The sequence below is a fragment of the Patagioenas fasciata genome, chromosome 25, assembly GCF_037038585.1.
Source record: "Patagioenas fasciata isolate bPatFas1 chromosome 25, bPatFas1.hap1, whole genome shotgun sequence".
In the NCBI taxonomy this organism is placed as follows: domain Eukaryota; kingdom Metazoa; phylum Chordata; class Aves; order Columbiformes; family Columbidae; genus Patagioenas; species Patagioenas fasciata.
In genome coordinates, this window is record NC_092544.1 from 1,908,341 (window position 1) to 1,921,044 (window position 12,704).

General features: G+C 52.7%; 2 protein-coding genes across 2 annotated transcripts; both read left to right on the forward strand.

Annotated features, from left to right (window-relative positions):
- The first annotated feature begins 1,471 nt into the window (after window positions 1–1,471).
- Window positions 1,472–7,809, forward strand: SF3A3 (splicing factor 3a subunit 3). Its single transcript, XM_065857130.2, has 17 exons — window positions 1,472–1,631; window positions 1,712–1,759; window positions 1,869–1,921; window positions 2,322–2,427; window positions 2,884–2,956; window positions 3,302–3,393; window positions 3,473–3,555; window positions 3,934–4,072; window positions 4,406–4,474; window positions 4,635–4,702; window positions 5,047–5,154; window positions 5,452–5,521; window positions 5,881–6,045; window positions 6,155–6,265; window positions 6,697–6,787; window positions 7,181–7,236; window positions 7,512–7,809. Exons 1-17 carry the CDS (start codon window positions 1,536–1,538, stop codon window positions 7,587–7,589), a joined length of 1,506 nt encoding a protein of 501 aa, XP_065713202.1. The 5' UTR covers window positions 1,472–1,535; the 3' UTR covers window positions 7,590–7,809.
- A 151-nt stretch (window positions 7,810–7,960) lies between these two features.
- LOC136112315 (uncharacterized) lies at window positions 7,961–12,703 on the forward strand. Its single transcript, XM_071799019.1, has 8 exons — window positions 7,961–9,105; window positions 9,387–9,446; window positions 9,889–10,076; window positions 10,685–10,783; window positions 10,966–11,113; window positions 11,316–11,386; window positions 11,760–11,855; window positions 11,963–12,703. Exons 1-8 carry the CDS (start codon window positions 9,063–9,065, stop codon window positions 12,269–12,271), a joined length of 1,014 nt encoding a protein of 337 aa, XP_071655120.1. The 5' UTR covers window positions 7,961–9,062; the 3' UTR covers window positions 12,272–12,703.
- Window position 12,704: the final 1 nt, after the last annotated feature.

Below are 12,704 nucleotides of genomic sequence, written 5' to 3' on the forward strand. Positions count from 1 at the left end.
CCCCGTGTTGTGGCCCAGGGCACAGCTCTGCGGTGACGCCGGCTGCTCGCTGCTGGGCACGTGCCAGCTGTGTGCATCCTGTGCTGGACACGAAGCCGGTGCTCCCGGCTCGAGCTCGCTGCGGGCAGCAGTTTCCCTTCCAGGGGTTTGTTCTCCTTCCAGCCAGTTTCCCCGACGGGGAGCTGAGCTGCTGCTGGGCTGGGTACAGTTTGCGCAGCAGTGATGCCTTCTCCGAGCTCCCCAAACCAAGCACGGACCTGCCTTGGCTGCTCCTGTGTCCCCAGAGGGGACCGGGCGGTGGCTCCGAAGGGCTGGGGGAGGCGGGGGGCTCGGGCTCAGCCCCACAGCAGCCACAGGCTCCTCTCCAGGGATCGCTGCAGTCCCAGGGTTGGTGTGAAGGGGTGAAGAGCTCTGCTTTGTTCCTGGTGTCCGGTGCTGGGGATGTGGTTACAGCCACACTGAACCCCACAGGTGTCCTGTGAATGCTCCCCCTGGTCTCTGTTGTCCCTTTGTCCCCACTCTGACCAGGCAACAGCTGCGAAGGTCCCCGGGGGGTGAGGAGGGAGCGGTAGCCCAGCTCAGGTGAGTTGCTTCCATCATCCCACTTTTCCTTCCAGGAGAACTGCGCCACGTCCCCCCACTCCGTCTGCAGCCGCAGGGACAACGGCTGCTGGGACACGAGGGGCTGCGGGGACAGAGCGGCGCTCCCAGAGCAACCGTCCCCAAAACAGTCCCCAAACCATCCCCAAGCCACCCCCCGGTGCACAGCCCCATGTGTGGAGCAGGGGACAGGGACACCACAGGGACGGGGACACTGCGCTCCCAGCCCAGCAGCCCAAAACGAAGAGGCTGCAGGGGACGCTGCTCCACCTCCACTCCTTCCCTTCCCAGGGATGAAGTTTCACGCAAAGGGAAATGGAGGAACACGAAGTTCAGAGTCTTATCTCCATTTTTATTCTTAGACGGGCATTCGTGAGGCAGAAATGACTCATTTTGGGGCAGCAAAGCCGATATTCTCACCGCCGCTTCGCCCTCTCCACGGTGAATGGGCTGCTCCCAGGGCAGGATCAGTTTGTCTGCCAGAATTAAGCTCAATTTTACTGTTGTTTCTTTTGGCTTAATTTATCACGCGTGGTAGAAAAATACGAATAATTTATTTACGAGTTAAAATTTAATTATAGCCTTGCGTTGGGCAAAGTGTGGGTGACGCGCCGGCTCCATCTCCGCTTGGCGCCCAGGGCGGGTCTGAAGGGAACAGCCGCCCGGTGCCGCCGCGGTTCCTGCGGGGGGATTCCCACGGGACGGGTCCCCTGGGCACGGCCACGGTGCTGCGAGCCCGGCAGCCCGGGGCAGGCGCGGAGCGAGCCGGGCGGCGACCCCCGAGAACCGGGAGGCACCGTGGGGAGCCGGGAGGAACCGAGAGGAACGGGCGCGAGCGGCCCCGGAGCCTTCCTGCGGGGCACCGGAGGAACCGGAACTTTACGGTGGGCGGAACCGGAAGCGAGTAGCGGCGGCTTCCGGGCGGGCGCGGGAGGATGGAGACGATCCTGGAGCAGCAGCGGCGGTACCATGAGGAGCGGGAGCGGCTCATGGACGTGATGGTGAAGGAGATGCTCACCAAGAAGTCCACGGTGAGCCCGGGGCCGCGGGGCTGGGGGGCGGCCGGCCCGGGCCCGCGCTCACCCCGCTCCCCCCGCTTCTTTCCCTGCAGCTCCGCGACCAGATCAACTCGGACCACCGGACCCGGGCCATGCAGGACGTGAGTGCGGGGCGGGGGCCGCGCCGATACCCGGGCGCCCGGGGGGGGGCGGCTCTTGGCTTTCGTAACGTCCTCGGGGGCATTTGGGGCTTTTTTTCTCTTTTTTCAGAGATACATGGAAGTGAGCGGCAACCTGAGGGACCTGTACGACGACAAGGACGGGTGAGTGCTTGTGCAGACGCCTGCACATCTGCGGGATGTGCCCTGCAGGTCAGTTCCAGGGCTCTTTTAGGTTAGTTATAAATACATAAGCAGTAATGCTGGTGTGTGAGACAGGAACCGAGGTTTGGAGACCAAACCTGCTGGAGCACGACCCAGGCTGCACATGAGGTTTGCACACATTTGGTTATTTTCTTGGTTTAAGTCTCTGGGGAGGCCGCGAGTTGGCTTGAGGGTTCGTAAGTGAAGGCTGTGACACCCAATGTGACCGTCTGAGGTTTGCAGTCGGTCTCGCTGTACCTGTATGGGATCAAAATGCAGCGCTAGACCTGGAGAAAGATTCTATCAGTATCAATGTGTTTTCCTTCCTACTTGTGATCTGTTTTTTTCTGTGAACTCGCAGCTTACGGAAGGAAGAACTCAGCGCCATTTCAGGGCCAAATGAATTCGCAGAATTCTACAACAGGCTGAAACAAATTAAGGAATTTCATCGGAAGCATCCAAATGAGGTAAGTCGTTACCTTCTTCGTAAGAACGGGTGGTTTGTGGTCTGTTGGACCTCATCCCTGCAATAAACAGGGTTTTTTTTCCAGTGTAATTGCCTTCATGTACAAGTATGAAGTACACTAAACCATCACCTGAGATGATGTTGAAGGTTCAGAGTGCTGCAGCACAGAGTGGGAGCAGTGGAGTAGGAGAGGGTGTGAGATGCTGATGTTGTTCTTTGCTTGTGGGACATCAGCTCCAGAACGTTCTGTGGCTGAACTGGCACTTGGTCCTGCCTTCCTCAGGCTGGCTGGAGTCACACTTTTTTCCCTTAGTGCAAAAGTAATGGTGAAAAAACGTCTTGGATGCCTTTTCAGTTGGCAGTTCTATTGTTTGCAGCCTGTTGTGGTTGGATGTTAATTATTCTGGGACATTAGCTGAAGTAATCACTTTTCTGTGCTTTCTGTCTGCTCTTGCAGATCTGTGTTCCCATGTCCGTGGAGTTTGAGGAACTGTTGAAGGCCAGAGACAACCCAAGTGAAGAAGCTCAGAGTAAGATTGTAGCTTTTCTCTGAGGTCGTTTTAAAGGAAAATATGGTGGTGGCTTGAGAGGCATCATTTAATCAGTTGTTTGATCTGTTTTGTAGACCGCTTTTGTTAAATGACTTCTGAAAATTGTTCTTTTGTCATTTAAATTCTTCTGACCTGCAGCCCCTGGAATAACCCACAGTAGCAGTGCAGTCAGGTGTCTGATCAGTGAGCATCCCACCTGCACTGTGAACACCTTCCTTAAGCATCAATTAGTCTGTGGTTAATCCTTTTCAAGTTCTAGAGTATAGGTATAATAAATAGGGAAGATTAAGCTCATCATAAAACTCTTCACGATCTTTCCTGCAGATCTGGTGGAGTTCACCGATGAGGAAGGGTACGGCCGATACTTGGATCTGCACGATTGTTATCTCAAGTACATAAATCTAAAATCTTCAGAGGTGAGTGGCTGCAGCTGCAGACTGGATGTTGATTTGGCTGCACCTGTGTAAAGTCTGAATCCGACTTTTTTGTCCTTAGAAACTGGATTATATCACTTACTTATCTACATTTGACCAACTCTTCGATATTCCCAAGGAGAGAAAAAATGCTGAATATAAAAGGTGAGCCTGTTTGCCTGCCTGCTGCTTTTATGACAGTTGATAAGAAGGAATTTGCTTCTTAATTATATTCTTAGCAGCTAAACACTTATCAGTCAAACTTAACTCGTATAAATCGGGTCACTGAGCTATAGTGACTCAGTTGTGTGTCTGAGCCCTGAGAAAACGTGCAGTGCAGTAAAAAGGTCAAAAGCCACGTTCTACTCTGTGGAAGGACCTTTATCCTTGTAACTACTGCATCTAGAAATCATGCTGAAAACTGTCATTGTCTTGATAACTTCCCTGTGGAGCATGAGAGGGTAATTACTCCCCAAAGATGTAGTTAGAGAAACACGTTTGAGGCTGATACTGAACTACCTGTGCTCTTGGTTATTCTGCCAGGTACCTTGAGATGCTTCTCGAATACCTGCAGGAATACACAGATCGAGTGAAACCATTGTTGGACCAGAATGAACTTTTTGGGAAAATTCAGACTGAGTTTGAGAAGAAGTGGGAAAACGGGACGTTCCCTGGCTGGCCGGTGAGCAGTCGCTCAGCCCGCGTGGATGGCTCTGTGTTTGGGATGGGTTTTCTGGGAATCATTTCTGTAAAGTCATCGCTGAGGTTGAGTCTAATAGCGAAGTGCCACAAAGATGCAATTGAATGCTAACTTGAATTTGAAAACCAATGTAGCCAGTTTGAAACAAACCCTTTTTTAAGGTTTGCTTATTTTGTCTCTTTTCTATTGTTCCAGCGCTCAGGTTAGCAAGGTAACTTTTCTCTGTGAAATGAATGGCTTTTCTTGAGGTTAGAATATTAAATTCCATGAAGTGTAGGATGTCACGATGATCTTGTGTGTGTTCTTTCTTGGCAGAAAGAGACCAGCAGTGCCCTCACCCACGCTGGAGCCCACCTGGACCTCTCCGCGTTCTCCTCCTGGGAGGTGTGTTTTCAGTGAGGAGTGGGGCACTCTTGACTGTCCTTTCTTGAATGCTTTTCGTTGTTTGTTGTTGGGGTTTTTTCCTTCTTTAATGATGGACATACATCCATATTGCATTTGTTTGATAGCTTCTCTCTTACTGTGATTTACTTTAATTGAACAGGAATTGGCCTCCCTGGGACTGGACAGATTAAAATCAGCTTTACTGGCCCTCGGACTGAAATGTGGCGGGTAAGGTGCAGTCTTTTTATAGTTCCTTTTCAGTTTTGAGGTCTTCCTGTCTTGCATTCCTTTATGGGATACTTGTTTTGTTGTTTCTTCTGTACAATAATTACTTTATTGATGTTTGAAAGACAAAACATGGCGAACCAATCGGGCGATGCTGCAGTCTGCTGGTTCAAAAAGTGTCCTGTGCTGAAGTCTCTTGTGTAATTTGGCTTAAGGAATGAAGACAAAGATAACAGGGAATCTCATGAACTTTTAAAAGCTAAACTTAGAGTTTTGTTGTATGAATTCGACTGGTTCTCAGGAAATGCAGAACTATGGTTTGGACTCATCTCCTCCCTTCTCCACAGGACTCTGGAAGAACGTGCTCAGAGACTGTTTAGCACTAAAGGCAAATCCCTGGAATCACTTGATCCTTCCTTGTTTGCAAAGAACCCAAAGACAAAAGGAAGCAAGAGGTGAGTTCTGAAGGTGGTTCTGAGGCTGGGGGTGTGAGGTGTTCTGTAGGTGTCACTCTTGTGTAGTCACAGCAGAGGTTCTTGGAGTATTAGAAGCTTTTCACGCTGGACCAAGAGTCCTGAACCAAATGGAAGTCAGAGCTGAACGGTTCGTGTGCAGTTCAGCTCACATGAGCTGTTTGATGCTTGTTTCTGTTTCCTTGCTGTGTACAAGTCACACGTCTTCAGGCGTTCAGAATACACATGATGTTTGCAGTTCTGGAATGAACTTCCTAAAGTTTCTTTATATCTTTCCAGAGACACTGAAAGAAATAAAGATCTTGCGTTCCTGGAAGCTCAGATTTATGAGTACGTAGAAGTTCTTGGGGTAAGGATTTAATTTTGTCTTGGAGCTTTTTATTTCAGAACTGCTAAATAGTGACTGGAAGGTTGTCTACATCTTTAACTGATACTGTCATAGAGAGCATGCCCAGAATTATTTTTGTGTCCAGAGTTATGTTTTAAAGTGCATGTTAGCAGGTGGCTTTTTCTGTCAGTAAGTAGAAAATGATGGATTAGATTTATTTTTCTGTTAGCTAATAATTTGGTGGGCTTTTGTGAACAGACTTGGATATAGAGGCTGCATGTTCCCTTGGGGAAGCCATCAGCGTAGATAATTTGTGTTTCATGCTGCTGATGTTGCTGATGTGTTGTGTGAACAATTCCTCCTCTTTTCTCACACCATAGGAACAGAGACACCTCACGCACGAGAACGTGCAGCGCAAGCAAGCGCGGACAGGGGAAGAGCGGGAGGAGGAGGAGGAAGAGCAGATCAGTGAGAGTGAGAGTGAGGATGAAGAAAATGAAATCATTTATAATCCTAAAAACCTGCCTCTTGGTTGGGATGGCAAGGTAAGATCATCAGGTCTGGAGAAGTGGGAGGTGTCACCGACCCCATGCTGCTCCTCTGGGTGAACCTGCCTTGTCGTTGGCCTGATCTTTGTTTCTCTTTGCTTGTCAGCCGATCCCATACTGGTTATATAAATTACATGGTTTAAACATCAACTACAATTGTGAGATTTGTGGTAACTACACCTACCGAGGGCCCAAAGCCTTTCAGCGTCACTTTGCGGTAAGTAACGTTTTGCTACAAACCCGTCAGTACTGTGCTCTGGTAATCTTTACAGTAAGTAACCAGGACATCACTGGAGTGCCTGAGTTGCACTTCTCTCATTTCCAAAATGTGGGTCTGGGCTGGTGCTGCAGGGCTGTGCAACTGGAACTATCGATTCCGTAGGGCATACTGAGATCGTTCTGCAGATTTCTGTTCTTGTTTGAGCACTAATTGCGGTATCCAGGTCTGCTTGGTGCAGAGTGCCTGTTGACTGCCAGTGTTTTGTTACTGTCTAAGATACAGAAAAAGTATTTTGATAAAGGTTTTTAGGACTGATTGATTTGTAGTTTGGCAGTATCTGTTTCACCCTGCCCAGATGTTAACATGTCCTTTAGTCCCTGGCCTTGTGGGCGTTCTCTCTCCGCCCTGACCTCCTGCCTCTCCCCCAGGAGTGGCGGCACGCTCACGGGATGCGCTGCCTGGGCATTCCCAACACCGCGCACTTTGCCAACGTCACGCAGATCGAGGACGCCGTCTCCTGTGAGTAGTGAAACGTGGCATAAGAACACTCGTATTAGCTCCTGCCAAAACTGTTTCTTACCTGTGACCAGAGACTAGTTTCAGGGAAGAGGGTGAGAAACGTGGGGTGTGTGGGATGATCCTTCCCTGGACTGTCCCTCCTGGCTCTCACGAGAGCGGCTTTTTTACGGTGGGTACCTGTGAGTAGCCGCTTGCTGGGATTGCAGCAAAGTGTTCATATGTTGCCAGCTGTTTTGTCTGTGATACAAATATCAGACACATTCCTGGGCTGCTGAATGAGAGTGTTTAACAAGAAGTTTATAAAAAAGAAAAAGCTTGTGTATATTTTACTAGACTAAAAGCTATTATCTCAAGGGAGGTGGCATCAGATCCTGAATGACTTTGTATTTACAGTGTGGGCAAAGCTGAAACAACAGAAGGCTTCAGAGAGATGGCAGCCCGATACAGAGGTGAGATGTTACACATCTGGTTGTGTCTAGTCCTGTGCACGTGGGAACCCCGTTTTACCCTGTGTGAACTGTCCGGCTCTGTCAGGAGAATTTTGAAAGTCCCCTGCACGCTGGGGAGAAAAGCTTCACAGAGCCATTGTCACCTTTGTTGTGTGAGAGGAGGGAGCTGGCAGGACATTGTGCTCGGCAGGCACTGCCGCAGCTACAATTCAAATGCTGTAGTACAGCCAGAGTCAGACTGTCCAGGTGTCCCTACACTGTTCATTCCATTCTAGGAGGAGTACGAGGATTCCAGTGGGAACGTGGTGAATAAAAAGACCTATGAAGACCTGAAACGCCAAGGGCTGCTGTAGCTTTTCCCAAGTGAAGGGTTTCACACCCGGAAAGCAAGTGGAGATGCGCCAGCAGCTCTGACTCGTACTCAGTTTCTGGATTTTCTATGTGCATGAATATAGATTTCAAGGATACTTTATAGAATCACTTTCTAGTAAGCCCCTTGTGAAATGCAGACTTGTGACGTTATTTTATATTAAAAAAAAAAAAAAGCTTGAAAAATAAACTGGTTTTAATTTAGGAAGTGCTGAGAAACTTGTCTCCTTTCATATGCTGGAAGGAAGAGATTTCATTAGGGTTATTTCTAAAATGCTTTTTATGCAGTTTGAATTGTTAGAAACAATTGCTTCTCTCTTATTCCTGTTCTGATTGAGACTTCTATGATGAGGATTGACTTTCTGTACAGCAAACATGAACACTGCATGCTGACAGCAAGTTGTGGTCCTGTACTATACAAGTGTTATTGCTTTCTTTGGGCTCCTTTGCAAAACAGATTTATTTGCCTTGTATTGCTGCTTTACCTCAGGTCTGTCTCCCTGTGGAGGTTTGGCCGCTGGGATTTTTCCAGGAAGTTAATAACAGAGCTTGATTTACGCTGGGCTGTGCGGGCAGTTTGTGGGGGTTTCTCCAGCGTTCTGGCCGCTCCTCGTGCCCCCTCCAGCCCCCCACCTGGGGTTTCATTTTGATACGGAGCTGGCTGGTGTGACACCTCTGGTCTCAAACAGCCCTTTTTCTCCTGTCGCTGCGCTGGTTGCATCTCCAGCTGCCGTGGAGCAGCAGGTGACAAAGCCCGGTGAGGGTTTGCGCAGCGGCGGTTGGCAGGGGTGGGGCTGGCAGCGGCTGCGAGCCCGTGCGGTGGGTACAGCGGCTGCAGTCGGTGCCCGGACACACCGCATCGCTGCGCCGGGGCTTCGGGGTGCAGCCGGACGGGGCGAGTCAGCTCTTGGCTCTTTCCCTGCCCTGGGGTGAGTTGTTCTCCTCGGGATGGGGTTGTTTCTGGTGGGTGCTCATTCCTCGCCTGCCCTAGGGCTGGGCTGGGCTGGCACCCTGCGCAGTGAGGGTGTCCAAACCTGGCTGGGGTGGTGGCTGCCACGCTTTAGAAGGGGAGAGAAACCGTGGGCAAGAGTCTGGAAATGGGCATTTTTCACACCAGACTTGAGCCCTCCACAGCAAGAACTGTTAGGGAGAGTCTCTCTTGCCGCTCTGAGGGCTGGTGGGTTTGGGTCCTGCCGTGGTGGGTGCTGCTGCCGGGGGGTCACATCTTCATTTGCAACAGCATCAGCAAACGGGTGCCAGGCGTCATCCGTAACCACCCTGCAGCTCTGCGTGCTCTGGGGAGCGTAACCACGCCAACCGCGGCACCGGCTCCCGCGGGGTCCCGCTCGCTGGCAGCTGCGCCGTGCCCCTGGGCCTGTGTCCTGGGGACTGTCCCCTCCTGCTGCCCAGCTCTGACGTGGCTCTTCCTGCCAGGTGGTGGGTGAAGTTGCAGGTGGATGAAGATGGCCGGTCACCCACGGCTCGTCCCTCCTGTTCAAGGTAACGGGGGTTCTGCTGCAGCAGCCCCAGTGTCGGGGCTGTGCCAGCGGCTCCCTGGGGCTCTTGATGGGTGGGGGGTCTTTCTGCAGCCAGGTTGGTCCCCTGGGTCCAGTGTGAGCTCAGGTGTGTCCGTGGGGCTCCCCATGGCCTCCCCAGGGGACGTGGCCACCACCCTGGGAGGCTGGTGGAGCTGGATTTGGTGTTTCGGGGATGAACTGCTCATGCTGCTGGGGAGGCTCTTCAACAGACCTGTTGGTCTCAGCCGTCTCCCTCTGTTCCAGGCCTGCTGCTCTGCATCTTGGCTCTGCACCTCTGCGGCCAGGACCCTCTTGCCACCGCAGGTGAGCTCTGCACCCCATGGGAAACTCGGGGCTCCTGTGGGGAGTGGGGGAAGGCAGCGTGGTGCAACAGGGACTTTGTCCCTGTCCCCTCCAGGCTGTGTTCTGTGGGATGGAGCTGCACTGAGGAACCTTTTTTCAAGGTTTTGATCCCAGAAAAGCCTGTTCTCCACGTGCAGAAGGGCTGGAAGGGGGAGGGAGAAGCTGTTGTGACATCTGTAGTGCTGCTGCAGCGGCCTGTTGTCTCTGGTGGCCTGGTTGCTGGCTAGAAACGGACCCTGGTTTGGACATCCTGTCACTTAGTGCCATCCATATCCCAACCACAGTGTGACTGATGCTTCCTGCAGATGACTTTGGCCCATGCAGAGTCTCAGGAGGGGATTCAGGGCTTGCTGGGAGTGAGGTTGGTGTTTCCTTCACCAAGGGGAAACTTTGTGTCTTCCAGAGCACAACACGGTCACCAACGCCTCGGTGGTCACCAGCACCTCAGTGGTGGCCAATGCTTCAGTGGTGGCCAGCGCTTCAGTGGTCACCAATGCTTCGAAGGTCACCAATGCCTCGGTAGTCAGCAATGCTTCAGTGGCAGCCAACGCTTCGATGGTCAGCAACGCTTCAGTGGTCACCAAGACCCCGGTAGTCACCAGTGCTTCAGTGGCAGCCAATACTTTGGTGGTCACCAACACCCCAGTAGTCACCAATGCCCCAGTGGTCACCACCACCCCGGTAGTCACCAGTGCTTCAGTGGCATCCAGTACTTTGGTGGTCACCAACATTCCGGTAGTCACCAATGCTTCGGTGGTCACCAATGCCCTGGTAGTTGCCAATGCTTCAGTGGCAACCAATACTTTGGTGGTCACCAACGCCTCAGTGGTCACCAGCACATCGGTGGCCACCAACGCCCCAGTAGTCACCAACACCCTGGTAGTCACCAATGCTTTGGTGGTCACCAATGCTGGAGTGACAGCCAACACTTCAGTGGTCACCACGGCCTCGGTGGCAGCCAGTGCTTCGGTGAATGGTACAGCAGAAACACCGGTAAGGAAAGGAGAGGCGATGGCCGTTGACCGGGCTGTTACAGCCCCACGGACATGGCGTCTGGCCTGACTGGTGTCTCGTGGAGCCTGGAGTCCCGTGAGAGCATCTCCTGGGTGGGTGCGGGGAGCAGCTCAGGCAGCCCCTCCAGACAGCGCAGCTGGGCTGGGTACGGCACCGCAGTGACACCTGGTGTGTTGTCCCTCCAGCTCACCTGCCAGAGCTTCCAGTGTTCTGGGGAGAGGTGCTACCAGGACAGAGCCCACGCCAACGAGACGGTGACCTGCCAGAATGAGACTCACTGCGAGGTACGGCGCTCGCCGAGCTGGAGGCGCAGGAGCTGTGATTCCCTTTATATCGGGAATCCACAGTGCGCTGCTCAGTCTGTGTCAGGATCCTGTTTCCCCTCTCTCAGTTGTAGTCTGTCAGTTATTTTTGCTCCTTTGTCATGGAATGTCTTCACACTCCCGGTATGTTTTCCCTGTTGCAGCTTTACCGTTTCTCCAGCACAAACTACACGGCCCGGTGCAGCAGCGCGTGTGGCGCGGAGATGTGCAGCGCCAACGGCACGGCGCAGCGCTGCGCCCTGGACTGCTGCGGCTCCGCGCTCTGCCTGCGCCTCAACGCCAGCGCCTACGGTAACGCCCCAGGGTTCACCTGCTGCGCAGGAGGGGACAGGGGTGGGCACAACCGCGGTGCAGAGGGCTGGCTGTGCCATCACCGCGTCTCCTTCAGCGCTGGGGCGAGGGATGGGGTGGCCCAGCCGCTGCGGCTGTAGTGTGAGCCGTGCTGGTGAAGCTGTCCTGGGTGCAGCCTCATGGGCTCCTCCTGTGTCTGCAGGTGACCTGCCACCCGCCACCGCACCACCCAGGACCACCACGGCCACCACCCCGCGAGCTCCCCCCCGAAATGTAGGTACTGGGACAGCTGAGCTCCCATCTGAGCTGGGGGGAGAGGGAAAGGTCCCTCCCACACTTGTGTTATGGGGTCAAAACCTGCCTCTGGAAGGGGAACAAAGGAAGGTGTTTATCTTTGCAGATCCCTGTTAAGAGGAAGGAAAAGGAGCTTTGAAACTTGTTTGCTATGCCTGTGTTTCACTAAAGCTTCTTGCAGTTTCAGACACAGTCCTGTTAGTCTTTATCTCTCTGTATCTGAAATACCTGAGACAGCACTGGCCAAGAGAAGGGAACCCCAGGAGGGAAGGGCTGTCTGAGCTTCAGTTCTTGTCCTGGGAGCTCTGATCTCTGAGCTGATAAACATACAGCATCTGATCCTCTTTTACAGGGGAAAGTGTGTGCAGCGTTCTCCTGTCACGGGGATGGATGTTTCAAAGGCAAGAAGACTGTTGCTAGATGCATTGTCGGGCAAGACTTCTGTGAGGTAGGGCCCTGGGGCTGAAGAGCAGCTTGTGAGCTGAGTGCATCCCTATAATGCAAATACTGAAGGCTTGGCAAGACCCCAGGATAACGACTCTCTCTTTCTTCCAGATGAAGAAAACAGGCTTGAATTACATGGCGGGATGTAGCAGAGCCTGCAAGGCCGCCAAACCAGTCTGTGCCAGCGGGGTGAAGGCTGCCTGTTACCAGGAGTGCTGCCCCGCTACCATGAAAGCCAGCTGTCTGAAACTGGACGGCAAAGTTCACATCAACGGCGCAGGGCAGGTGACTCTGGCCCCGCTCGTGAAGCTCATGGCGTGGGGGGTGATTCTGCTCCTGAATCACGGTGTCTGGGCTTCTCTCTGGGGGTCAGCAGCAGCCTGGGTGCTCCGCAGCCTCTTCTCCTGCAGCGCTTGGTAGGATCCTTGTCTCTCTGACTTCAGCCCAGGCTGCCATCCAACCCACTCTGGTGCGTCCCTGTCCCAGGAACAAGGTGGCCTGTGCAGGTGCCCCCTGCCCATGGTGTCACCCCAGGCCCCTGAGCCAAACACGGTGGTAGTGGCTGCCGATGGGCTCTGGTCTGGCTTAAAAACTAGAAAATTCTGCCTTGACTGAAGGCACAGGGTCTGCTCTAGTTAATAATCTGTTTGCCTTTTTGGGTACACTCTTACTTGTTAGTTGAAAACCGCTCTGCTATTGAGATATCTCTTATCGGGGTGGGTAAAATTAGTAACTCTATGTTTCAACCCCCAGCCTGTTATTGCATCACCTGAAGCTGGTGCACAGCTCGTTGGGCAGAATTCACCGGTATCAATGCGCTGCTAGTTGTGCAAACACACGCTCTGCTGTCTTC